The 26183-nt window shown below is 47.3% G+C and overlaps 1 protein-coding gene across 3 annotated transcripts in view; it reads left to right on the forward strand.

Annotated features, from left to right (window-relative positions):
• The window catches only part of LOC139334986 (neural cell adhesion molecule L1.1-like), a 37854-nt gene extending 16231 nt beyond the window's left edge, over positions 1 to 21623 (forward strand). For 2 of the 3 annotated variants that reach the window (XM_070968320.1, XM_070968317.1), the window contains 25 exons: positions 2480 to 2582; positions 3296 to 3465; positions 4848 to 4970; positions 5564 to 5734; positions 6450 to 6561; positions 8439 to 8623; positions 9235 to 9366; positions 10202 to 10345; positions 10450 to 10561; positions 11776 to 11936; positions 12062 to 12221; positions 12429 to 12556; positions 12699 to 12800; positions 12987 to 13193; positions 13787 to 13857; positions 13955 to 14180; positions 15369 to 15475; positions 16403 to 16670; positions 16761 to 16883; positions 17692 to 17868; positions 18001 to 18114; positions 18549 to 18698; positions 18795 to 18926; positions 19023 to 19095; positions 21053 to 21623. In XM_070968320.1, the coding sequence (XP_070824421.1) occupies positions 2480 to 2582; positions 3296 to 3465; positions 4848 to 4970; positions 5564 to 5734; positions 6450 to 6561; positions 8439 to 8623; positions 9235 to 9366; positions 10202 to 10345; positions 10450 to 10561; positions 11776 to 11936; positions 12062 to 12221; positions 12429 to 12556; positions 12699 to 12800; positions 12987 to 13193; positions 13787 to 13857; positions 13955 to 14180; positions 15369 to 15475; positions 16403 to 16670; positions 16761 to 16883; positions 17692 to 17868; positions 18001 to 18114; positions 18549 to 18698; positions 18795 to 18926; positions 19023 to 19095; positions 21053 to 21311 (3710 nt within the window). In that variant the 3' untranslated portion in view covers positions 21312 to 21623. Of the gene's footprint in view, positions 1 to 2479; positions 2583 to 3295; positions 3466 to 4847; positions 4971 to 5563; positions 5735 to 6449; positions 6562 to 8438; positions 8624 to 9234; positions 9367 to 10201; positions 10346 to 10449; positions 10562 to 11775; positions 11937 to 12061; positions 12222 to 12428; positions 12557 to 12698; positions 12801 to 12986; positions 13194 to 13786; positions 13858 to 13954; positions 14181 to 15368; positions 15476 to 16402; positions 16671 to 16760; positions 16884 to 17691; positions 17869 to 18000; positions 18115 to 18548; positions 18699 to 18794; positions 18927 to 19022; positions 19096 to 20469; positions 20482 to 21052 lie in introns of all 3 variants that reach the window. The other variant, XM_070968318.1, reaches the window with a different exon arrangement.
• The last annotated feature ends 4560 nt before the right edge of the window (positions 21624 to 26183 follow it).

The following is a 26183-nucleotide window of genomic DNA, read 5'->3' on the forward strand; positions in this document are numbered from 1 at the left end:
GTCATGTAGACGACGGACGGAGGCCGTCGGTCCAATCTGTCTTATTGTTGCTGTATCTCTGCCTCGTTGTCCCCCGTCACTCGTCCGTGCAGGGACACAGAGCAGACAGTGACGTCCAATGCCAGAACGTTTGTCGGCCTCGTTAAAGTTAAAAATGAGTCATTGCTGTCCAGAACAAATAAGCATTTTTCTCCAAATTGTCCACTACATGACAGGTTTACTGACATATTTATTGATGTAAGAACATGCATTTAATCCTTGATGTCGAGTGGGAAAAAACTGAGATTGAAATTGAAACTACAGGGAAAGTCTGACATTTTGGGAAAGTGGCTTTTTTGCTTTCCTCTCTCTTTGTGCATTAGATGAGAAGACTGATACCTCTTTCATGCCTGTACACTGAATATGAAGCTACAGCCAGAAGCCGGTTAGCTTAGCTTAGCATGAAGACCTGAAACTGGCCAAAGAGCTAGCCTTACTGTGTAGCAGCACTTTCAAAGCTCATTGATGAATAAATGTGTCAGTGTCGGCCAAAAACCCAAGTCCTGGTGTTAGAGAGGAATGAACGGACGGGCATGAGACTGGACTTCTGGTATCTTCTCATCTAATTCTTGGCAAGAAAGTGAATAACTGTGTTTGAACGTACCTCATTCACGTGCCGATTATATTGATTTGCTTATTGTTATGTTTACTGTCCATGCTGGTAATTTTACTACTGAATGTATTTGATATGAAAGGTGGACGCAGACTCAGCTGTCAGCACTTCCTGTGATTGCTGGCGTCCTTGTAAAAAGCGGTTTGATTTGGCAGAATGACCAAAACAACGACCAAAATGGATAAAAGGAGAAGAAGAAACTGGACACAAGAGCAGCTGCTGGCACAGCTCGCGGATGGAAATAAAACAGTATTAAGAGAGAAACTGGGTCCCGGGCAGATCAATGCGTCATTCCGTCGCCTTTTACGCACAGCGACAGACCAGTGTGAGAAGCGCTGGTCCGTGCATCTCGTCTGTTTTAGACACTCTGAGGCTTCTTAAAAGTCCTCCTCCCTCCTCCTATCAGCTTTTCTCCTGAGGAGCTCTCTTAAGGCCTAAGACGCTTTGTGAGTAACTTTTATCTTACAAGGGAAAATTCTTAGAAAACTCGTAGAATTCGAGGAATTCCAAGATTTTTCTTAAAATGACGTCACTAAGAGCTACTTTTAGCCTGAGGATGCTTTGTGAATACAGGCCCAGGTTTCCATTTTAGACCAAGCACGTCTGAACAGGCTGTGTTTGCATGGATTGAAACACTCATATTCATATGCAGATATCTGTTTATAGAGATTAGCCAACATGTCGCCGTCCTGTCTCAAGTTGTGAATCAGACTATCAACAGTGACCTGCGCACAGAGCAGGAAGTCCCAGAAATCCACTGAGCGGAAACGCTGGCTGCTGTACCCAGACAGGTGACCAATGGGTTCTGAGACTGGGCGTGGCCAAATAGGCCGAACCTGAGCCGCACGACTTCTGAGGACTTCTTATCGCTGGCAGGTGCAGAGGACGGCATACCTGTCCTCTGATGCACACCTTAGGTCTGTCGGCAGCTGCCAGTTTAAACTCAGGAGGACAGGTCAGTGAAACAGAAGAGACGAGCGCGGCGTCCCTCACGTTGTCCTGCACGCTGGCTGTGACGCGTCCTCCACACGTCCAACAAGCCTGCTGGCTTTCAAGGCACTCAGCAGAGCAGGATGTGGTTCCAGTCCATTATATGCTGTTTATTCGCTCTGCAGGTTGGACTGTCATCATTAAGTACGATGTGGAAATTAGGAAACATTTGATATGAATTATTTAGCCCCTCTGACAAGCTTGTAAAAGCCCAGCAAGTTTCAGTAGATGGACAAAGCGAGCCGTGACGAATCAAGCTCGTCTGCAGCTGGTGGAGCAGGCGCGCTCACGAGCTCGTGCACCTTCACGGTACCTGCAGTTGTCAGGAGGAACTTCATTCATTTGACAAAACAGGATATACAGTGAGCTTTTACGCCTGAATGCTGCAGCATGGCAGCTGAGAGTGTGTGGAAGCTAGCAGACAGTTAGCTAACAGTGATGGATCAACAGGTCAGACTAGATGTAACGGATGGATGTTTACAGGCTGAGCTAAATGGAAATGACAGTGAAAGAGCTGAAGAAAGTATTGGAACATGATGCTCTGCCACAATCACAGCGTTAAATCACATCCAGGTTTAAATCAGTTGAAATGATCACATCTGGAAGGTGTGACTGATGAAGGTCAGGTGAGGTCACCTGGCCGGACTGTCGGGGTTTGTCAGACTGAAAAGTTCCTGCAGATCCTGCAGATCAGTGGAGGTCTGGCCTCCTGATGACGGAGCAGATCTGCACTCCTCTATTTGTTTGCCTGAACTGGGCAGTATTTCATTACTCTGTGTGTGTGTGTGTGTGTGTGTGTGTGTGTGTGTGTGTGTGTGTGTGTGTGTGTGTGTTCAGTGTCGCAGCCTCCGGTGATGACAGAGATGCCCACTTCCTACACAGCCTTTTCTCGAGAAGACATCTATCTGCCCTGTGAGGCCTCTGGTAACCCGATGCCCATGTACGTACAGCAGCCTGTTCACCTGCTGTGTGTGTGTGTGTGTGTGTGTGTGTGTGTGTGTGTGTGTGTGTGTGTGTGTGTGTGTGTGTGTGTGTGTGTGTGTGAGTGCACAGACATAATGACAGATAAGACACATGCTGTTTGTCTTCCGCCCTCTGGCCTTTCCGTTGGCTTGGCGATAAATGTTTTTCTAATAACATCACAGCGATAATAAAATCATGTCCGTCTCTGCGTGTCTCTTCGTCTCTTCCTTCCTTCCCACTCCTCCCCGCCTGCCCTCCCTCCTCCTCTGTCGTCTCTTACATCAGTCTCCTCCTTTCTCCTCCTCAGTTCAAGCTTCTTTTGTCATCTTAAAGACTCTGGCTGCAGATTTTCTGTGTTCATGTCAGAGTGCTCGCTGCAGCTTTTAGTGAAATAGTGCACTGTTGGGGACTATTTGCAGCGGTGGATTAATCCACATCAGGTCCTTTGTGTTGTGAGGTGTTTCTAAAGATTTACGTCCCCAGTAAGAGCCAATGGGCTTGGAGCTGAGAGCCCCAGACAGGAAGTCAGAGAGGCCGTTTTAGTCTTTTTAACACTAAGAAAAAGGTGGAATTGGTCCAGCCTGTTTCTCAGCCCATGAGTTCACTTCCTTGTTTTGTGCCGTGATATCTGTGTTTAATCCTGCGTGCTGTAGTTTGACCTGACTGAACGCTTCCTGCTCTCGTCTGTAGTTTCCGCTGGGTGAAGGACGGGGAGGCGTTCGGGTCGCGCCTCAAAGAATCCGGGACGCTGGTCGCCGACGAGGACGAGCCCCTCACGTCGTACGAAGGCTACTACCGCTGCTACGCCTCCAACACCCTGGGCACCGCCATAACACAAGTCGTACGGGTCATCGTGGAGGGTGAGCCTCACACACACACACACACACACACACACACACACACACACACACACACACACACACACACAAAATATAATAAACAACAGGCACAAACGCAGGCGGACTGTGTGTCCACACATGCTGATTCATAGATGTCACATGAATGAAACGTTATGAAGGATTTACACTAAGACACCCAAACACACACACACACACACACACACACACACACGTAAACACTTCAGTGACTCATGAGGGAGGTTGACTGGGGCCACCTGTTCTGCTCGCTCATCTCTTGTTACCCTGGCAACCATTTCCCGGAGGCAGAGCCGTGACGTCGCTCGGCCGGGAGGCTGCGCGGGGTTGCCAAGCGTGAGCCGGTGCTGGGAAGGCGGCGTTTCACCTGACTGTGCTCAGCCTCCGATAAACACACGCCAGGCGGAGCGGAAAGTCAGAAAGAAAGGGTGTTCACGGACTGCGTGTCCAATGTCCACTGTCTCTGTCTCTCACAGCCGGGATTTAACCTCTCAGGCAACATTCCAACAGCCGAGGATGGAGTCTGAACTCAGGGTTCAGGGCGGAGAAAGTAACTTGATTTCCTCTCCATGCTTTTGATTTTATCTGCGTTTACAGCCGCTGTCGTCCTAAGAAGATGCTCGAATTGAGCATCAGTCAAAGGCAGTGCAGTTAAGGACAGAGATGTCTGAAGTTATATGAGAAGAAAGTCAATGTGATTATAGTGTTAGTAGATTTATAACACAGCGATTTACATTGAATTAGCATTGTTATCTACCATTATTACAGAAAGCATGATGAGCGACCCTGATTTGGTTATTTTACATGGGTTCAGTCTCACTGCTCTCATCAGCCTCCTTTCCAGCAGCAGCCGGAAAGCTCCAATAAACCCAGTGAACACCACCGGCTCAGCAGCAAACTGCAGGTACTTCATCTGAGCTGTGTCTCAGGAGTTGGTGAATGCTGGACTTCCATCTTCATCACGTGCACTCAGACATAAAAGTTCAACCCTCCTCCCCTCTGCAGTTATTATCCATTAAACCATTTCCTTTGATCAATAATGTTACAGCCACTGAGAGACAATCAGTGCAGCAAACAGCACGGAGTCTGTTCAGAGGAGCTGTAAGGTAACGACCTCTGCTGAGGTAGAGAGGAGCACTGACTCACTGCAGCCTCTGCAGCAGCTTCCTGCAGCATTTACTGCTCACTGAGCGAAAGTGCGACAGAAACTGCAGTAAATGCACCAGAGAGCTGACGCTGAGCCCTGTTAGCAGAGAGCGATCGAGGCTTTTGTGACTCAGAAAAGGCCGCAGTGTGAAAGCTGTCCCGATGCTGCTCATGATGTGCGCTGAGGTTTCTAACGAACGCTCTGTTGCTTTGTGTTTCAGCTCAACCAGTTCTTCTAAAACAACAGAAAGTGCGTAAGAGAGCCTACGAGGGAGAGAGCATCGTCCTGTCCTGCAACCCTCCCGAGAGCTCCACTCCTCCGCTCATCCACTGGATGGACAAGAGTGAGTCTGCTTCTGGTTTCGGCTCCTTCTGTTTTCTGTCCAGCTCATTAGCTTCCATTCTGCGTGACAGACGGATGGACGCTCCGTCTCCAGCAGCTGTCTGCTCTTCCTGTCTCTCGTCTCTCTCTGTACGTGTCGAAAATCTGAGCCGCTTTGTAGGATTTTGTTTGCGTCCGTCATTCCAGCCGCGGACCCGTTGGAGGGAATTGCGTCCCCGCGCTGTGCTGCAGACCGTCTCCACTCTGCTAATGACTGCAGGGCTGTCAGCTGACGTTTCTGGGCTCGTTATATTTCTCTCTCTTTTCCTTTTCTTGTCATTCCCTCTCCCTCTCTACCTGTCAGATAATGAAATAGTGACTTTCAGGTTGTGAGTTTTCTTTAACTCAGATGTGAAAGTAAACACTGCAGTGCACCCCGGCTCGGAGCCACTTCAACAAAAAACCAGTGCATCAAATTTAAAAGGTTTCTGCAGCACAGATGGTCCCGACGTGTTTCAGGAAAGAGGACGAACATGCCACCTTCCCGTCCTCACCAGCAGCAGCCTTCACAGCCTCTCTCCCCCTCCCTGAACTGTCTCTGTGTCTTTGCCTCAGAGATGGTTCACATCAAGCAGAGCGACAGAGTGATGGTCGGCCTGGACGGCAACTTGTACTTCTCTAATCTGCTGAAGAGCGACAGCAGAGACGACTACATCTGCAACGCCCAGTATTCAGCAGCCAGGACCATCCTCCCCGAGACCGCCGTCAGCCTCACTGTCATGCCCAGTGAGTGCGCGCACACACACACGCACGCACGCACACACACACACACACACACACACACACACACAGATAAAGGAAAGACTAGAAGTGATGAAGCTCATTTAAGAGGACCACAGTAACGGCCTCAGCTTGTCACAGACAGCAGTCTGGATTGGAGGGATGAACAGCTTCCTTCCCTCAGTGTTTTGTAGACGGTCGTGGAGAGTGACCGTCTTCACTCTTAGTCCACAGGCTTAATCCTACAATTCCCATAATGCAACGCAACAGTCTTTTATTAGAACCCCCCTGCCTCCTAAACACTTGCTTCTTTCACATTTTGAGCATCAGGGTGAAGTTGACATGGCCCTGCTGTCACACATCACGCTGCCTGATGCAGTTATTCACGCAGCAGCCAGTTTATTAGGCACGCCTAAATTTACTAATGCAGCTCTGCCTTCATGAATAATCAATGTGGTGCACTTAAGTCATCTGAAATCAGTGAAGACGGAGATGCATGGCTTTGTGGAAATATATGATCCTGCAGAATTCAGTAGCAAAGGAAACAAATCACTTGGTTTGACAGTTAATACAGAGCAGTAAAGGGTCGATTGATTTCACGTGCTCTCTCTCTCTCTCTCTCTCTCTCTCTCTCTCTCTCTCTCTCTGTCTGTCTCTGTCTGTCTCTGTCTGTCTCTCTGTCTCTCTGTCTCTGTCTGTCTCTCTCTCTCTCTCTGTCCAGGTAATGACATCCATGGCAGAAAACCCCGCTTCTTCCATCCCACTGGCTCCCACAGCTCGGTGCTGGCCCTCAGGGAGCACGCCGTCACCCTCGAATGTATCCCCAGAGGCCTGTAAGGATCTCACTGTGTGTTTGTTTGTGTGAAAAGTGTGTGTTCTGCTCACAGGGCGTCGGACACACTGTCCCGTCTGCACAGAGCAGCGACAGGTGACCTGTCGAGGCCGTGACCATTAGCGCTGTTCAGGTTTGAAACAGACGTTTTGAAGGAAGTCCTGACCCACAGCACTGATGAGCCTGGTTATCCAGAGAGCACCTCATGACAACAGGCCAGTCAGATGTGTGTGTGGTTCTTCTGTAGCAGCTGGGTGTCATGTGCACAGAGGCGGCCCTGGCTAGTTTTACGCCCTGTGAACCCCAGAGACAGTATGTGAACACCAGTGTAAATTCCACAAATCACATAAATACAAATGAATGAAATAAAATAAAAAATAGTATTTGGCACATGGATAAGCATAGATCATTTGAATATTTGAGTCTGAGGATCTAATAACCACGCTCGAAAAATCCCTGAAGAACTGTTCCAGTCATGATAACACATCAAACGATCACATGCCGGTTTTGCACGTAGAGAAACAGCAGATAATTAACATCATCTGAATTCAGTGCTCAGACTGCAGCAGATTTTTCAACCTGGGTCTTTCACCCTGTTTACAGCTGGCATTAACATGAACAACAGGTGTAAAGTGCAATCTAAAACCTGACTTTTTTAGCCTTCTTTGATGCAAAATCATCAATTACATCATCATACGAAATCTGTATGAGTGTGAACTTGCACTTACTAAAAACTAGCTAGGCTGCCTGTGGGTGAAATTAGTTGCATGACATGATGCCTCATTTCTAATAGTTGCTAGTTCAGCAAAACTACAAACCAAATACAGTCGTCTTCTGTGGCTAAGTAGCAACATATTAGCAGGAGGCTAATAAATAGCCTATTGGCTACAGTCACTCACGTCACTCATAGAAACCTGCATGCCTTCATCTTTTGCCCGTTTCTCCTCTTCTTCTTTTTCTGAACTGGGCACCTGATGGCTTTTACTTTGATCCATGATGAAGATGAAGACTCCACATCATTACCTTTTGTACGTTTGTACGTCACGTGATGTAAACACGTTCACATAGATGTATGCACAGATTTTTTTCTCTTTTTTTTTACATTTTTCACATAACCCCGTTAATGACATGTAGGTATACAGGTCTATATTAATTGATGAATGAAATCCTTTTTTTTTTTTTTTGTTTGAGGGTGCATAGATTGCGCCCTGGGCGGTCGCCCACATTGCCCTTAGCAAAAACCAGCCCTGCATGTGCATGTTGCTCAGTGAAGGTAAACGCAGTGGACAGGTGGGCGTGACGCCACCTCTCACATCAGAGGCTGCACGTGTATCAGCAGGTGTGTCCTGCTGCCTTCAGGTGTCTGCAGGACGTCACGTACTGAAAGAATCGTCCATGTGGACATATCAGAGATGAATGCACTTTAAAGCATCCGCTGGTTTGACTTTAATTAAAGAGGTTTAGTCCTTTAAAGCTAACAGCCAGTGAACTCCACATGCTGCACGTGTCTTCATCAGCATTAAGGTTTGGCTGTGAAACACCATGTACACACACGCACACACGCACGCACGCACGCACACGCACACACACACACACACACACACAGGCTTGACACTAATCCTTTCCATTAAAAAACTTTGTGTCTCTTGCTGTTCTGTGTTCGCTCTAATTGTCCTCCCCTGACAGCTCCGGCCCAGGCCGATAAATGGAGTGTCATTTTAATTTTGGTTAACGATGAAATGTGTTCGTATTCCATCACAGTTCGTCTGAGTTCATTCAGCTCTCATTTCCTCCACGTCGATCCGTCGGCCTTCCCTCACATCTTCATCTCTCTGCTCTTCTTCTTCCCTCTTCCTCGTGTCTCTCTTCTCTCTGCAGGCCCACTCCAAAGGTGGAATGGAAGAAGAAGGACGGCAGCCTGGAGGAAACAACCGGCCAGCTGGACAGCCACAACCGGTGGCTTCGCTTCGACAGCATCACCCTGGAAGATGACGGCGAGTACGAGTGTAGAGCCGCCAACGACCTCGGCTCCGTCACGCACTCCTTCACCGTCACAGTGGAAGGTAGGCCGCCGGGCGCCTGGACGTGAGCACGTGACCGTCACGTTAGCTCTGAGACACGGTGAAGAGGATGCTGCCCTTCACAGCGTGATGACTGTGAGAAGCCAAAGAAAACTCAAGGCCAAATTAAAGCCAGTAAACGATTGACTGCATAAAAACTCTTTGCACAGGAAGCAGCAAACGTTTTGGTTTTCACAAATATTAACTTTAAAGGGGCCCAGCAGCTGTTCAGCCTTGCATTTTTGTTTTTTGGGGCCTAGGAAGACCACAATTGTGAGAAGGGGGTGCTGAGGGGGCTGCAGCACCCCCTGCTGGCCAGTGGAATCAGTACTTTAACTTTAAAATAATTTTTGATGAGAATCTTACAGTTCATCATTCTGTTTTATTCATGTGTTTAAAACATAAGTCAGCATCGACTGAGCGACGGAGCATAAAAAGATGATTTTTCCACATTAGTCAGTGCACAGTGTTTGATGTCGCAGGCCTGCAGCCTGAAGCTCGTCGCGCACAGCGTCCACGGCGGCAGTGATCGATGATTCCTTTCTCACGCTTTTCTCGTCAAACTGAGCTGTTCTTTGGCTGCAGCACTACAGCTGTTTGCTTTCTGTCTGCAGCGTCTCCGTACTGGGTGAAGGAACCTCAGAACCTGCTGTACGCCCCCGGAGAGACGGTGCGACTGGACTGTCAGGCTGAAGGCATCCCGACCCCCATCATCACCTGGAGCATCAACGGTCAGGCGGTCACAGGTACGCCCGTTCATTAAGTGTGATTATATCCCAGATAAATACATGGAACTGAACTGGAAATTAGATTGAAAGATAAATATATAAACAAACATAAATAAAAGTGTATATAGAAGTGAAGTCGTTCTGCTCTGATGCCTAATCGAGTGCCTGTTTTCAGTCTCCAGTGATCAGCAGGTTTTACGCTTGTGTTTCAGGTAAAGTATTAAATCACGTGAGACAAAGTTTGATTTCAGGGAAGAGCAGCCGTCACTTCCTGGCTCCACTCAGTCCACCATCATAGAAAACCTCTTAAGCTCAGATGAATCAGACGGGATGTTTCTGCTGAGACAAGACCAGATCCTCAGCTGACTCCCACAGGGGGGGGGAGCAAGAAAGAGAGAGGGGGAGGCTGGAAAGATGGAAGAAAGGAGGGAAGGATGCAAAGAGGGAAGGAAAGATATAAAGAAGGAATTGAAGGAAGCACAGAAAGAAAGAGAGAAGTGAGCAATGAAGGATGAAAGGAAGAAAGGGAAGAAGAATGGAAAGGTACAAAGCATGATGGAGGGAAGAAAGAAAGAGGGAAGAGAGGAAAAATGGAAGGGAGGAAGCGATGAGGGAATGAACAAAAGAAGTGAAACAGAAAGAAAGAAAGTTAAACAGTGGAGAGAGAGAGAGAGCGAGCGAGGGGTCACACTGTCACAGCTGCAGCTTCATCGGTTGGACGTCGTCTCCTCTTCAAACTTCTTTGTGTTCAGAGTTTCTGTTTGACAAACTCACAGTATTGTCGGCTCTCCTCCTCCTCCTCCTGTTTCTCCTCTTCCTCCTCCTCCTCCTCCTCCTCCTCCTGGCCATGCAGAGGTGGATGCTGACCCTCGTCGGAGCGTCTCAGGCGGCGTGTTGATACTGAGGGACGTCGAGTTTGCTGACACGGCGATTTATCAGTGCGAGGCCACGAACAAACACGGCTCCATCCTCATCAACACCTACCTCTACGTCGTCGGTACGTCCACGCCGCTCGGCCTGTCTTACTGTACTGCTGTACTGCACTCTCTGTACTCAGAGTATGCAGTAACGGTGTGTATTTGCGTCCTCTGCGTCCCTCAGAGCTCCCCCCTCAGATCCTGTCCTCTGATGGGGTGGTGTACAGAGTCACCGAGGGTGGAAGCGTCAGGCTGCACTGTGAGTCCTTTGGCTCTCCACGACCACACGTCACATGGTGAGACACACACACACACACACACACACACACACACACACACACACACACACACACACACACACACACACACACACACACACACACACTTTCAGGTATTTTGTCCGTTGTCCACTTCCTCCATCCAACACTCCAGAATGCGCTGTAGCTCCTGTAAGATGTGTACTGCACATCAGTACTAAGCCAAGGCACAGAACTTGTACTTGAGTATTTTCATTGTATGCCACTTTATACTTCGATCCTACTACATCCCTCATAATTTCTTACTCCACTACTTGTCTGACAGTGACTGATTACTTTTCAGATCACAGTTTTCATGCCCTTCCTGTCCAGTGAAAGCCATGTATCTCCACATTTGGTGATTTTTGAATGTTTGCGATGAACCGAGGGTGAAAGCAAAGCAACGAAAGCAAAACATGTACTGTGATGACATCATCTAGTAGCGTGGGATCATGGGAGTTGTGGTCTTGATTGTTAATCAGCCGCCATGGCAGGCAGAAATGTGGTAAAGTGTCATTCACGTTATGTTCAGAGGTCCTCAGTCTGTGGCGGAAATCTCAGATCTTAACATATCTGTCTGCGCTGCAGCAGGTATTGACTTTCGATGCGGCAGCGCCCTCAGGTGGCCGCACTGACACAGCACTCTGCAGTCTCATGTAGGAGCTGAACTCCGTCAGTGGTTTCATGCCATTTCTGAAGAAATGAAGTCAGCAGCCAAACTCCTCAGCTATGAAAGGACAAATCACTAAAAGGAAGTTTAGATTTTAAGATACACACATTTTTAAGCTAATCCTGGTTCTTCTTGGACTAAATATCTTAAAACTAAATAAAAAGTGAAATAAAATGACACTAATGAGTCTTCTTTAGCAGTAAAATAAAGACGTGAAATGTTAAATTATTCACTTCCACCATACTGAGGCAGATTTCTTTGCGCTCTCCTCTCTAAGATAAACAATGTTTGCATTGCACAGCATGTTTTTCCCAGCTCACAGTGTTCATACTGTTACTGCCCCGCTCTCTAGTCCATCAGTTATTGATCTTCTTCTGTCTATCATCCATTCACTGATGGACCAGGAAACACTCTTCATTGATCGAGTGTTTACTGCTGTCGCTGTGGTATTCACCGCTCGGTGTCTAATGTTGGAATAAACCCTGAAAGAGAGCTGCAGCGGTTAAGGTGTGTGATGATCAATATGTGTGTGTGGCCTCCATAGGGAGGGTGAAGACAGGCTTCCCCTGCTGTCGGACCCCCGCATCTCCCTGCTGACCAATGGGACGATCGAGCTGACCGACGTCAGTCACGATGACAGCGGCGTGTACGCCTGCTCTGTCAAACACACCAACATCTCCATCAACGCTCACCTGGAAGTCTTCAGTGAGTCTCAGCCATAACTTTTACATTAGTTGATACAGTCTACAGCTCATCACGTGCCAGACGTGCACATCAACACACAGGCCATCGCTGCTGCTCACGGTTACCTGTCCTGTATTTCCTGTCAGATGGAACAGTGATCCTGACGGGACCCCAGGACCTTCGTACGCTCAGAGGATCCAACGCTCTGCTGGACTGTCACTTCTACAAAGACCCTCAGTTGCACAAGTACCAGATCATCTGGAGGAAAGACGGACAAAAACTGCAGGAATCGTCCCCCGACGACAAGTAAACGCCCTGAGACGCTTCAGACTGAAACACGTTGATGTCTAGAAACTCCACGTTGGAGTGATTTAGCTGATACGTTAAACTAGTTATTAGCAGAAGGTCTGGCAGTGAAATATGTGCTGACACTGAAAATATACATGACTGTGTGTGTGTGTGTGTGTGTGTGTGTGTGTGTGTGTGTGTGTGTGTGTGTGTGTGTGTGTGTAGGTACACTGTCTTTGAGAATGGCACCCTGAAGGTGACAGATGTCCAGTCAAATGACAACGCGCCTTTTTCCTGTGAGGTCATCACTGAGCTGGACCACGTGAAAGCCGCTGGCTCCATCACGGTAGTAGGTATGTGACCCTGTGCGTGTGTGCGTGTGTGTGTGTGTGTGTGTGTGTGTGTGTGTGTGTGTGTGTGTGTGTGTGTGTGTGTGTGAGTTTACTGTAGACTTTCAGTGTTAAAGGTGTTAACAGTTTTCTGTTGGACCCTCAGCACGGCCGGACCCTCCCAAAGATCTGTCTCTGTCTGACGTTGAAGACCACAGCCTCACTCTCAGCTGGATCCCAGGAGACTCCAACAACAGCCCCATCATTGGTACTGAACACACACGCAGGACTTAAAACATGTACCGCCTTCATAAAATCCAGGGTCCTGTCCACAGTTACATGCCTGGCTCATCAGCTAGTCCCTCTGCTCGTCCCTGGGCTTTCTGCTCAGGGGACACGGTCCTAACACGGTACAGGATGTAGTTTTACCATCATCGTGTCCTTCTCCTCTCAGAGTTCATCGTGGAGGCCCGGGAGGAGCAACACACAGAGATGGGGAAGTGGAAGTGGGAGGAGTGGAAGAGAGTGCCCGGAGACTTCAACCACCTGCAGCTGACACTCCACCCCTACTGCACCTACCGCTTCCGGGTCATCGCCGTCAATGAGCTCGGCTCCAGCAACCACAGCGAGCCCTCCGAGCACCACAGCACGCCACCAGCTGGTACGTGACGCCTTTTTCTTTTGATTCCCACATTTATTTTGACTGCATTAAAATAAGATAATTCTGAAATATATTCAAGGTAAATTTATTTGATGCAGGCTTGTATAAGAGACAGCCCTTAAATTCAAATCCTCCCTCTCTGATAAGTTTATTTGGTCTTATTGTGTCATATATGTTTTCTGATACACTACATTTTTCTTATTGCATTATTCCATTATTACAAACTCAGCACTTCCTTGTGTCTGTTTCAAATTAATCATCCTTTACTTCTTATGTTTTTGGTGACTACGCTCCTGTTTATTATTTGAGACCAGGCTTTTGTTTGAGAAAACACGGTTCTCGCCTTCGTTGAGAACATTGATACCACACTCATGTCTTGAATGTGAAGCTACAGCCAACTTAGCTTGATTGTGGTCTTTATGCTAAGTTAACTGATGGGCTGCTGGCTGTAATTTCACACTTATGGGGCAGATATGACAGTGGCACCAAACTTCTCATCTAACTCTCAGCAAGAAAGCAAACTATTTGTCAAACTGCCTCTTTAAAATGGGATGTTTTCTGTCTTTGTGCGTCTCTCTGCCTCGTTCCTCCAGTCCCTGACAGAAACCCCACTGGTGTGCGCAGTGACTCCACAGACCCAACGACTCTGCTCATTACGTGGAATGTGAGTACTTCAGTCTGTGTATCTGTGTGTAAAAATACTCTGCGTGTGTGCCCATGCATGCACAACAGATCCATTTTATATTCGTGTGTCTTTGCAGGAAATGGACAAGCGCTTACATAACGGCCAGGGCTTCCTGTACAAGGTGTCATGGCGGGAGGCCGGCGGCACGAATGTACACTGGAACCACGCCGACATCCAGTCCCCACCGTTCCTGGTAAACAACACAGGCACATACACAGCGTATGAGATCAAAGTCCAGGCTGTCAACTCACTCGGAGAAGGACCAGCGCCGGAGCCCGAGATCGGACACTCAGGAGAGGACAGTACGTCACCTGAACACTTTGGATCGTTCATTTCAGATTTTGTGATGAGAGGGTCCTTTACTGCACAAACTGTCTGTGCGTGGCAATTCTGAGCTGACGTCTAAAAGCCAGCAAACGATTTGTGTGGTGATTATACAGGTGCAAATGTCATTAAAGCAATATTTAAAAATGCCCCCAAGCCATGTGAACTGGAAATTAAAAGTAATAGAAAATACAAATAATTGCAAATAAAAGAAAGAAATTAATAACAATACAAACATAAGCATAATGTACATTAATTATACACAATAAATGCAGACAGGGAAACAGGAAAGTCATGAAATCCCCCATCAAAATAAGTTTTATTTTAGTTTTATTTTTAGTTTTTAAAATTTAGATCTTCCTCTCGCTTTCAGCACAGTTTCACTTCTTCTAGGCCAATAAGGAAAAAAATGAGACAAAAATCATCCAATTAAAATGAAAACAGTGCTAAATTGCTTCAGGCTAAATCCCTCGTAAAATTCCCCTCTTTAAAAGGAGTCTGGATATAAAAAGAGTGAAATGGTCGTCCTGTAAAACGTCTTCCCGCAGCATCACATCGAGCCTTGTTCTGCATCAGCCAGCCTCTCTGTCCCTCTGTGGAATGAGCGTGGTGACAAACAGTCGTTGTTTGGATCTCGTAATGATGGAAAACAGATGATCTGCTGTGCAGCTCGTCACGAGCAGCGTGATAACTGCTGTCACTGATTGTTTGAGGGAAAATGTCTTCAGGTCAAGAGTCAGAAGCGCCAGTGAGTGACGGACAGGCAGCTGTAAGTTAACTGCATGTCGGTTTTGTGTAACACTACCATTATTATGAGAAGCATCTTGTCTTAGTTTGGGCTGACAGGCTGTGATTGGACAGTGCAGCAGGTGTGTCCGCAGCAGGACTGACTGACCGTCAGGTGTTCAGCTCTCCTCATACCTCCACGGTAGTCGGCCATGAGTTGGGAGTGCTCCCTCTGCTGGTCCAACGCTCATGTTCAATCATTCAAATGAGTGCCATTGTGACAGGATTGGGTGGCACAGGCCCATGTGTTCATGCATCTGATAAATTCATTAAGCCTTAATTTTGCTGATTCCTCTCTCTCTCTCTCTCTCTCTCTCTCTCTCTCTCTCTCTCTCTCTCTCTCTCTCTCTCTCTCTCGCTGCCCCCCCCCCCCCCCCCAGTACCTGAGGAAGCTCCCACTGGAGTCTCAGTAACCGTGATGAACAGCACAGTCAGAGTCAAGTGGAACGAAGCCCAGAATGTGCGAGGCCTGCTGCAGGGATACAAGGTACGATTAAACAGCATTAACAGAGTTTGGCCATGAGCAAAGGAGGAGCTGATCACAATGAGGGGCAGATAGCACCACCATGTGGCCACTTTCTATCATGACTCTTGAACCAGGAGGCCTGAACTCCATTAGATTCCTCAGTTCAAGACACACCTGTCAGTGAAGGCCCCGCCCATTTCCACCTGAGCAGATTTTCCAAAAGTTTCATCAAGTTTGGTAAATAATATTTTAACATATGGACACATAAATCCACATAATCTTATGGAAAATGTGTTTTAAATTGATGTGGAAATGTATTAAAATCTTCTAATTTTGTAAGACATAAAGAATTCTGTGCACAATGATACACAACAGAGAATTTAAGAAGTTGGAATTCTGACACTGCTAAAAGATTTAACAATGAATCCTTAATTAAAATCGTGGCAAATTAGTTTTCAGTCACGACTAATCGTTTGAGCTCCAGACAACACTGACACATCCCATTGGTGGAGCCAGAAATTTTTCATTGGGTGGCCAAGGTGAGACCATCACTCACACAGGGGTGGCAATAAGCTGATACCTGAAATGTCTAGATGACTGTTTTCATTATTATGATTGTTACTGTAGTTGTTTTTATTTATCAATTGTTTTAGTGTGACCTTATAGCAGTTTTAATGACAGCTCCTCCACACAACAGGCAGCTCTCTTCTGCTCTCATCCCTCGGAAAGTTGTGTGCAGCAGTGAAATGCGTCCGAGCATTAATGTTCTGCACCACAGAGCCACGTTGGTCAAAATTATCCCACAGCTGGGGGGGTGGCCAGAGAGTGACCAATGGTGGCCACGGCCACCACTGGTCGTCTCATAGCTCCGCCACTGACATCCATCATTCTTGGTCAAACCACTGGTTGAAGCGCACATTCATTTAGTTTTGTCTGCCTCCGTGTCAGATCTACATCAGGAGGCTGGGTCCCCAGGGGGGGCGAGGCCGGAGGTCTCTTGGAAAGCTGCACCACGAGGAGGAGAGAGAGGGGAGGTCAGAGCGCGGGAAGGAGAGGGACAAGGAGAGCAGGGTGGTGGTGGTCCACGGCATCAAGACCTCAGAGGAGGTGACAGGGATGCGGCTGTATTCCCGATATGAGCTGTCCGTCACCGCCTTTAACAACAAAGGCGAGAGCCCCCACTCCCCACCCCACCACTTCAGCACCCCAGAGGGAGGTGAGTCGAAATCAGAAGCAAAGTCACACGAAGAGGTGGATTTCTCAGGCGTGCTCACTGTGTTTGCATGTGCTCTGTGTGACTGTGCAGCTCCTGGTCCTCCTGCATCACTGAGGTTCGACAGCCCGTCAGAAAAATCATTGATTCTCTACTGGACCCCCCCTCTTGAACCCAACGGCATTCTGCTGGGATACATGGTGCAGTATCAACAGGGTAAGGTTTGCAGCTGGAGCTGTACAAAAATGAACAGCCTGGGGAGGACAGCATGCTCAAAAAGGCTTTCATGATTATGATCTTTGTTGGATTATTGGAACAAAACAATATATTTATGGTAAACATAACAAAATGGTGAAAATGCAGCCAGTTTCATTTTCAGCTGCTAAGTAATAACCGGGCTCTGTCCAAAGATGACTGTCACTGATACTCAGCTATATCTCAGGACAAAAACAGCCAGCTTCCTTGTTTCATGCTAAGCTAAGCTAACTGACTGCTGGCTGTAGCAAATGATAGACAACCAGTGGTGGAAGAAGTATTCAGATCGGTGAAGGTAGCAACAAAATATTATTAAAAAAACTGCAATACAAGTAAAAGTCTTGCATTCAAAAGCTGAATTAAGTACAGAAGCATTTTCAGCCAAATGCTCCAAAAGTATTAAAAGCAAAAGTATTTGTTATGCAGACAAACAGCCTTTGTGATTGGTTATTAAAGCGTTAATGTGGAAGTAACATTTTACCGTTGCAGCAGGTGAGGGGGGCGAGTTTTAACGACATTATGACTGTGGACAGTTTGTACAAGCTTAATCTGCAAAGTCACTCGTAGCTCTACATTAGCTGTCAGATAAATGGAGTATGAGGGACCGTATTTCCCTGTGAAAAGTGGTGGAGTGGAAGTAAAAAGTGGCTTGAAAATGAATTAGGCAAAGTTGTAAAGTACCTGAAAATTGCAGTAAAGTGCAGTACTGGAGCTGAGTGAAAGTCGTCAGCCGCTGCCTGATGCTCGCTGGCTTGCGTTTGGTCTGTAGAGGTGGAGAGCAGAGACAGCCCCCTGCAGATGGAGATCATCAGCGATCCCAGTGTGACTCACATTCAGCTGGAGCCTCTGGACCCCAACAGCCATTACATCTTCAAGGTGATCGCACGGACCGCCGCTGGAGACGGGCCTCCCATCACACGGAGAGGCGCCACCCTGCTTGAAGGAGGTGAAACTACAGTAGTTTCTTTACAGTGTTCTCAAACACAGTGAAATATCCAAATTATATAACTTCCATCATATCCTGCCGCCTGTTTCCTTCCCTTTTCTCCAAAACCTCTTCCTGTCTCTCTCCTTCCAGTTCCTCCATCCAACATCACCATAGCTCCCAGTAACACGTCTCTCAACCTGAGCTGGGTTCCCGGAGAGCGAGACAGGAACCAGGGCTTCCACATCCACTACCTCAAGAAGAGCTGTAAGCAAAGGGTGGAGGGAAGAGACGGGCTGATGGAGGAATTCGCTTTTCTGCCTAATGACTAAGAGAAAACTGGAGGAGGAGAGCACAGAGAGGGAAAGAGAGAGAGAAGAGGAAGCCGATATTTATTATGAAGTGAACGTTGCTTACAGGAGTGTGTGTTTGATGTTTGCTGAAGTTTCAGTCACGACTGCTTTATGAGGTGGAAACACTTTCAAGATCAACATGAACCCGAGGCAGAACTATCAGAGCGAAGAGGGAGGAAAAAGGTGTTTGAAGGAAAGAGAGAAGAAGAAAGAGAGATGAGAGAGGAAGAGAGAGGAAACAGAATACGACAGACGAACAAGAACTTTACTAATCTATGACACTCTGTGTGTGTGTGTGCGTGTGTGTGTGTGTGTGTGTGTGTGTGTGTGTGTGTGTGTCTACTGCAGTCGGGGCTCAGTGGGAGGAGTCAGAGGTGGTGAACTCCACACAGGGCTTCTATTCGTTGACAGGCCTCCAACCGGGAACTCAGTACCACCTTAAGATCATTCATGAGAACGACACTCAGTGGGAAGCGACGCCGTGGACCACAGGACCAGGTATGACTGAGGAGCAGGGGACGGCAGAAATAAGGGCCTGTCTCTAATAAAGGCCTCTGACTCTGAAGTCATCTCTGGTCTCTCTCCACCCCTCAGTGCCAACGGAGGTGGCGGGTGGGTTCGCTGCCCAGGGTTGGTTGATAGGACTCATCAGCGCCATCGTGCTACTGGTGCTGATACTGCTCATCCTCTGCCTGATCAAACGCAGCAAGGGTGGCAAATACGCAGGTGAGACAGACACGTTCACATACACAACTAAATACACACAGAGACACTTTGAGACTCCAAGCATCAAGAGTTTGATGTGTTTTTTCTCTCCTGCAGTGAAGGACAAAGAAGACAAGGAGGTGGACTCTGAAGCTCGGCCAATGAAAGATGAGACCTTTGGAGAGTACAGGTGAGTCTTTGCTCACACAGAGCCGTAGAGCCCAACGTTACTTGTCTCCAAGGGATGTCCAAAACTCATAAACATGAATACAATAGAATATTAATCCAACAATAGTATGCTTAGCTTTAGAAGCATGAGGTGTGTGTTACATCCTCCAGCCAGCAGATGGTGGTGCAGTCTTTTTCCATTTGAGGAGAATCCGAACTCGGCTGGCAGGCTGAGCACCGGCAGGAGAATGAGAGAAACAAACTCGAGGTCATGGCCATGGATAGACACAGTGTTGTTGGCGGTTTTGAAGGACCACGCCAGCATCGAGCTGGACCGTAGGCAAATACACGCTGTTTGATGTGCTACAGCTAAGCAGCTAATTAAGTATCTAGCCTGCAAACTGACATGAGCAGTGCACTTTGACCCGGTGAATGTTTGTTTGGTCACTCGTTCATCAAGTTAAGGCGGAGGACAAGACGTGTGTTCATGTTTGTAACTTAGATAAGAAGGAGACTTTAGCTGGAAAGCCACTGTGGCTCACTGTTCAAAGTCTGCAGCTTCTGTGCTGTGTAGCATCAGTCAGACTCAGTGTGACCGTCTGCTCTGCCTATGACATAACGCTGATGTCACTGCTTTATATGAGGTTTGATTGGCCGTATGGAAACAAGTTCTCCATCTATGCAGACAGAAACCTAAAGAAAGGATAGTGGTTGCAATCACAAAAATTGTACTGAAGTACCACCACGCTTAAGTAAACGCACCATCCACCACTTTAGTAAACTAACCTCTAAGTGGTCAATATCATGATGCACTGAACGTGTGGTTCTCGAAGTGAACTGAAGCTGCTCTTTGGGGTTAATCTGGGGTTCCTCGTACTGACGTTTATGATGCTTTGTTAGTCTGAACGTGGGGTTGGATCTCAGGAGACTCATTAGAGAGCTGACGTAGACGAGGACGCCGCTTCTGAAGAGGACAGGCCCGAACTGATTTGACTCTGATGAACGTTCTCACTAACACATCCATTCATACTGTGCTCCTCCTAATCCCACCTCCTAATCCCACCTCCTAATCCCACCCCGTTTCCAGCCGCCGGCAGTGTGCTGCTTCCCATGATTTTATAACAGTGCATCCCTCATTCAGTCAATGGCTTCATATCAAAATAACACACTATTATTTATCCATTTTAATATTGTCAGTATCAGAACAACTTGTCATGAAGTCATGTGGTTTATATAATAATAATAATAATAATAATAATAATAATGATTTTGCTACAGTGGTTCATGTTTTACTGACTTTATTTTGGAATGAAACCTCTATTTTAAACCTCTAACACTCCCGGCTCTCCGTCCTTTTCATCTCACTTGTCTTTCTTTCTTAACGCTCTGCCTGCAGATCCCTGGAGAGGTGAGGAAGTTAACCACCTCTTTAACTCTTACATGCATGTTTTGCTTCTTGTGCCCATGACTGTGTTGTGATGGTGTGTCATTAAATTTAACTAAATGACGTCAGTGGCAGAAAGAATTTCTAATTTCACCCATTTTCCTCCATGTTTCCACGTTGTTTTGATAAATTCAGTGTAATATTCAGTGTACTTTGCATTTCCACTTAAACCTTGTTTTTACTGGGAGGCTTTTAATGTGAAAAAACATCAGGAAGTGTTGGGTTTTTGTTGATGGTAGTGTTGCATTGATCAGGAATGCAGAAAAAATTAAAAAAGAAGTCTGAAAACAATAATTCAGTTAAAAAAGAGAAACAGAGCAGCAGAGTGGTGAGAATAACAAGTACATAATAATAATGAGAAATGTGTTATTAAACTCTTATTGCAGTAGAGTACAGGTACTTCCATGTGTGCCTTGATCATCCACCACTCTTTATTTGCTCCTGCTGGCCGCGGCAGCCCAGGCCTTTATTTGAGACTCCAGCATTAGACTTTGTGGTGCTTGCTGACGTGTTTTGTCTCTCTGTCGTCTTTCAGTGACGGAGATGAGAAGCGCTCGGACAGCCAGCCGTCTCTCTGCGGGGACAGTAAGCTGGGCAGTGACGACTCCCTGGCCGAATACGGAGACAGCGTGGACATCCAGTTCAACGAAGACGGTTCGTTCATCGGCCAGTACAGCGGCCGGGGGCCCGTCCCCCACGGCAATGAGAGCTCTGGTCCCGCCTCCCCCGTTAACGCTGTCCCGCCTCCCCCCATCGCTCCATCCATGTCGAGCATCCTGAACCGGCCCAGCTAGACACACACACATAACCACAATCCAAAAAAATACACACACACATACACACATACACACTGCCTGCCTGCAGCAAAACACAAAGGGACAGACCACTCCTGACTCCACTGCCTGCAATGCTATAGTGCAAGAAGACACACACACACACACACACACACACACACACACACACACAGTCTCAATACATTCCACAGGTTTATGCAGTGAAGCTGTTTACAGGATGTCTCTCCTTTTCTACAAGTTTACACACACACACACACACACACACACACACACACACACACACACACACACACACACACACAGAAACACACACAAGCAAACACATGAAGACATCAGATAACTCTTCACTCGTCTCCCAGAAAGACAGACAGAGGGACGTGGAGGACAGGAGCCCGTTGCACCAGCTGTTCCTCTAAACTCGTTTATTCGGTCGAGTTTTCGCTGAATTGAAGCGGGTTGCACCACACAAAAGATTTGTCGTGTGGAGACCAGCTGTTGTTAAACATTCAAACTAACTGCTCGATGCAACTCATCATCGCTGACAGGCGACGGAGAATCTGCCTGCTGCAGGATTAGAAACACAACATGTGGCCTGGCTGCAGCGACCGGACGAGCTGACAACAGACAGAGCGTTTGCGTCCATGCTGCAGTTGACTTCCTTGTTTACATTTTTGAAAGCTTCCTGATTGGACACTGCCACAGAGGTTACTTAGTAGCTGAGTTACAGATTACTAAAGGCTTTAATCAAGACTTCTGTTGAACGGGGCTCATTTGAAACTAGCTAGCAGTTGCTAACAGCTGAAGAAGGGTTAGTGATGGATTTACAAACAGCTGGTGCAACGAAGTCCAGGAGAGGAAGATGATGGCTGACGTGGTGAAGAGTGGGACAAAGAAAAGTGGAAAACAGTCATTTCCTGTCTGATCATGTCATTGTTTCATCTTGTGCAAACATTAAGTCTCAGTAACACGTTTAAAGTCATATTTTAGAGAAACCACTCCCGGTTCAGTTTTTACCTTTTGTGCATCTTTGTGGCCTCTGTGTGTTGTTGTTTTTATTTGCTGTTTGCGAGCTGTTTATTTGTTTGTGTGCATGCGTCTGGGATGATCCTGCTATTTATTGACATGCGCGGCTGTCAGACCTAAGATGCATGCCCCTCCCTGAGGCATTTAACAGTCATTGAGATGATATTTAGTGTGTGCTTTTAAAGAGTGACTCTTTGTGTGTGTGTGTGTGTGTGTGTGTGTGTGTGTGTGTGTGTGTGTGCGCGCGCGCTCGTACGTGTGTTTGTCCATGCTCTCCATCCCTGCCCTGTAACATGCAGCGATGGGAGATCTGTTGCCTTAAGAGAGCCCAGCTGAGCCTCCTCTCCGCCCTCTTTCTGTCCATCCGCCTGTCAGTCATCCATTTCTCCTCTCTCACACACACACACATACACACACACACACACACACACACACACACACACACACACACACACACTCACTCCCTTTCCATCATCCTCGTGTTTGCTCAGCAGGTAAAATGCAGGACACATATGTTACGGTGGCCCTGAGGGCTCACAGCACTGCAAATGTTCACTCAGGTGAGATGAGCTCACACGTTTGTGTCGTCTGGTTAAATTAAAGATCTGCAATAACATCATCGTTTATTGAACGCCACAGAGCCATCAGGGCCACCGTACAATGTGACCACAGACAGAAACACCCCTATGCACACACACACACACACACACACGTAAACTGATGCACACAACGGAGGCCTATGGAAACTCTGTAGCAAAACCATAGAGGACCCTCTGAGGGAGAGAGGGAGGATGGAGGAAGAGGAGGACAGAAGAACTCGAGGAGGAGGAGGAGTTGACAGACGTAGAGAATCTAACGTGGCGTTCTCTGAATGTAAATACAACCTTGAGATTGTCATTTTTTATTTCCATTGCTTCTTTTATAAGATGATCAAATTGTAATTTTTTTTATTCTGTTCTGTTTGAGTTGGTGCTGCGGCGCTCCTTCGCTGACCTGCTGCAGCCTTTGTATCATACACCCCCTCCCCGCCCCCGCCCCCGCCCCCGCCCCACACCATCGCCTCCTCTTGGGTTTTCCTCTCGTGTCGATTAGTAGCCCAGAGACATTTAGAGAAGACTAGAATCATAGCGAGAACAGGCACCGTCCTTCATCGAGTTTCTTTATAGTGCTTAGAGATGCAGCAGATGATATTGATTATTAACAAGTGCTGAAATGTAAACATTTATACACCTGGCCAGGGTGGCGCTGTTTTGATGGACATGGGCGAGATGCGTTGATGTCTTCTGCAGCCCTGGATGCAGCGATACTGGAAATCAATCTTAATACTTAGAGGGTTTATTTTTGTGGCCTCACCGCGCCGGACAAACTCGGTCTGACAGATTGTGTGAGGCAGGATTTCCACACAGGGACGTCCCCTGTGTTTGGACCCGGAGCTGAAGTTTGTCTCTCATGTTTGTGGAGCAGAGACGGACCGGAGAGACGAGCCTGATGAGCAGAGAGCGGTTCAGCTCATGATGCTGTTTGCTTTCTGTTTTTAGTGGTCAGCAAATCCCATGAAAAGACCGAGACCAACAACGTGTTAGTCCGCCGCTCAGCACTGTCGGACTTCCTGTCTGTGGCCCTCAGCTCCAAGCCCATTGGCTCCTGGTGAAGACGTTAATCTGTAAATTATCCTCGTAGAAAGATTCAGGCGTTTCCTCGAAACGGAGCTGCTCTCTGCAGCTTTTCACACACCAACAGAAGGGAATAGAACATTTGTTCGGGACTATTTTCAGCGGTGGATGAATCCACGTTTGGTGCTGTCGAGGACGGTGTGTGTGTGGCCGAGTCAGAATAAACCACAGAGTGTGTGTTCATGGTGATGAAGGAACAGTGTGTCTCACCGGTGTGTTTTAATGGCTCAGAGGAGGAAGATCTGTCAGGCTTTCAGGCTTGTTAGCCGAGACGTTCATTCACATTCACATTCAAAGAACGCGTTCGTGCAGTTTGACGTGTTTGGTGTTGAGCTGCAGTGATCACGTCCACACTCAGCTGTCTGTTATCCGTCCACACAGTGTCTCCACGTGGGTTTAGACTTCAGTCCACTGTGAAATCTCCTTTTCTTCTTCCTGACACGACAGTTACCTTAGTGTGGAGGGCCTGTCATGTCTTCTGGTCGGTAAACTGGACATGACAGGAAACAGCTGGATGTTTGCCTTCTTTGGATCAGCTGGTTTGAACTGAACTGGCAGACTAAAGGACACAGGACCATGAAAGTGGCCTCCTTCAGTGTAATAACCCACAGTCCAACATGTTGCCTTGTTAAGCGTCTCCCAGGTCTCAGTCCAGCTCCCGTCTGTCTCTCTGCTCCTGATGCTGACTGTCTGTCTGTCTGTCTGTCTGTCTGTCTGTCTGTCTGTCTGTCTGTCTGTCTGTCTGTCTGTCTGTCCGCCCGTCTCTGCCGCAGCCTTCTTTTATACATATAAACACGTTGGGAAAAAACAGAAAAACTCTTAAAAAAGAAAAAGACAAAAAACTTTAGGTATAAATAACAATACAATAAACAACAACAGTGCTACTATCAGTTACGATGACGCGGTCAGTATTGTCATCAGTAGCGATGAAATTAATCAGTATCACAGGATCTAGCAGGGACGTGATAACAGTGGAGATGTGTGTGTGTGTGTGTGTGTGTGTGTGTGTGGAGGGAGGGGGGCCGGGGAGACGAGGGGTTCAGCACTCAAACACACACACACATACCGAGGGGGGGTGTGATGGGGGGTGGGAGGTGTACTGCAATATTAAGGTGTGCTGATGTTGTACCTGCTTGTTGCATTGTGCGCTGTACTGTAGCCGACAAACTAACCCCAGACTGTCAACTAATAAATAAACATGGACTACGCATATCCTGAACGGACCTGAGCCTGGCCTCTTTTCTCTGCGTGTGTGTGTCACAACGGTAGACAATGTGTGTGAAGGTGGAATGCAGTGGAACAGGAAGCCACACCTGAGACTTCGGCCCTGCTGGACTTCAGTCGTGAAGCTCGGCCTTCCCACCTTCTTTGAGCTGCTTCGCTGCTCATTTCCTCCTCTAACAGGACGCTTTTCATCCTTCACCTGAAGCCTCTTTCAGACCCAACCCTCATGAAGCAAACGACCAACAAGCAGTTGCCCATCCAAGCCCTTTAGAACGATGCATTCAGGGGTTTTCCGACGTGTACCACACGAGGTCCTGATCTGACAGCAGCAGCACCTCGACATGTAGAACCAGGATCTCCAAACCTGTGAACAACACACACGTCCTCACAGCTGAACCACTGAAAAGGAAAAGGTATAAAAGCACTACCCTCAAATCATACCGTAAGTATCAAAGGTGAAAGTACTGAGTGCAGAATGATCCACTTCAGAATCATAAGTAGTAGATTATCATCTCATTTAACTTTATATACAGCTGAGCAGCTGAGCTCAGGACTTAGGAGGATAAATACTGAATCTACAGGATAACTGTATGTATGCGTGTACTGTATAGGACAGCTGTAGATATAAATGTGGCGGAGTGAAAGTACCCATGATGCCCTCTGATGGTACATCAGGTTAGCCTAAAGTAGCCTGTCAGCTCCAACACATCCAGCTGGTGCCCCTTTCTCACCGCTGGACCTCAAGGACGCCACAGCTCCAAACTGTGCTTAAGTACAGTGCTCGAGTACTGTACTAAAAAGTACCTTTACTAGAGTAAATGTATTTTGTTACTTTCCATCTCTGTAAATGTGAGTGTATCTGCTAAAACACACGCGCAGGACAGAGTGCGCAGCATCAGCAGGAAGCTCTCCAGAGACGCTTCATTAGGGGTTAAACCTGGAGGACCAGTTT

Source organism: Chaetodon trifascialis, chromosome 8, assembly GCF_039877785.1.
Source record: "Chaetodon trifascialis isolate fChaTrf1 chromosome 8, fChaTrf1.hap1, whole genome shotgun sequence".
Lineage (NCBI taxonomy): Eukaryota > Metazoa > Chordata > Actinopteri > Chaetodontiformes > Chaetodontidae > Chaetodon > Chaetodon trifascialis.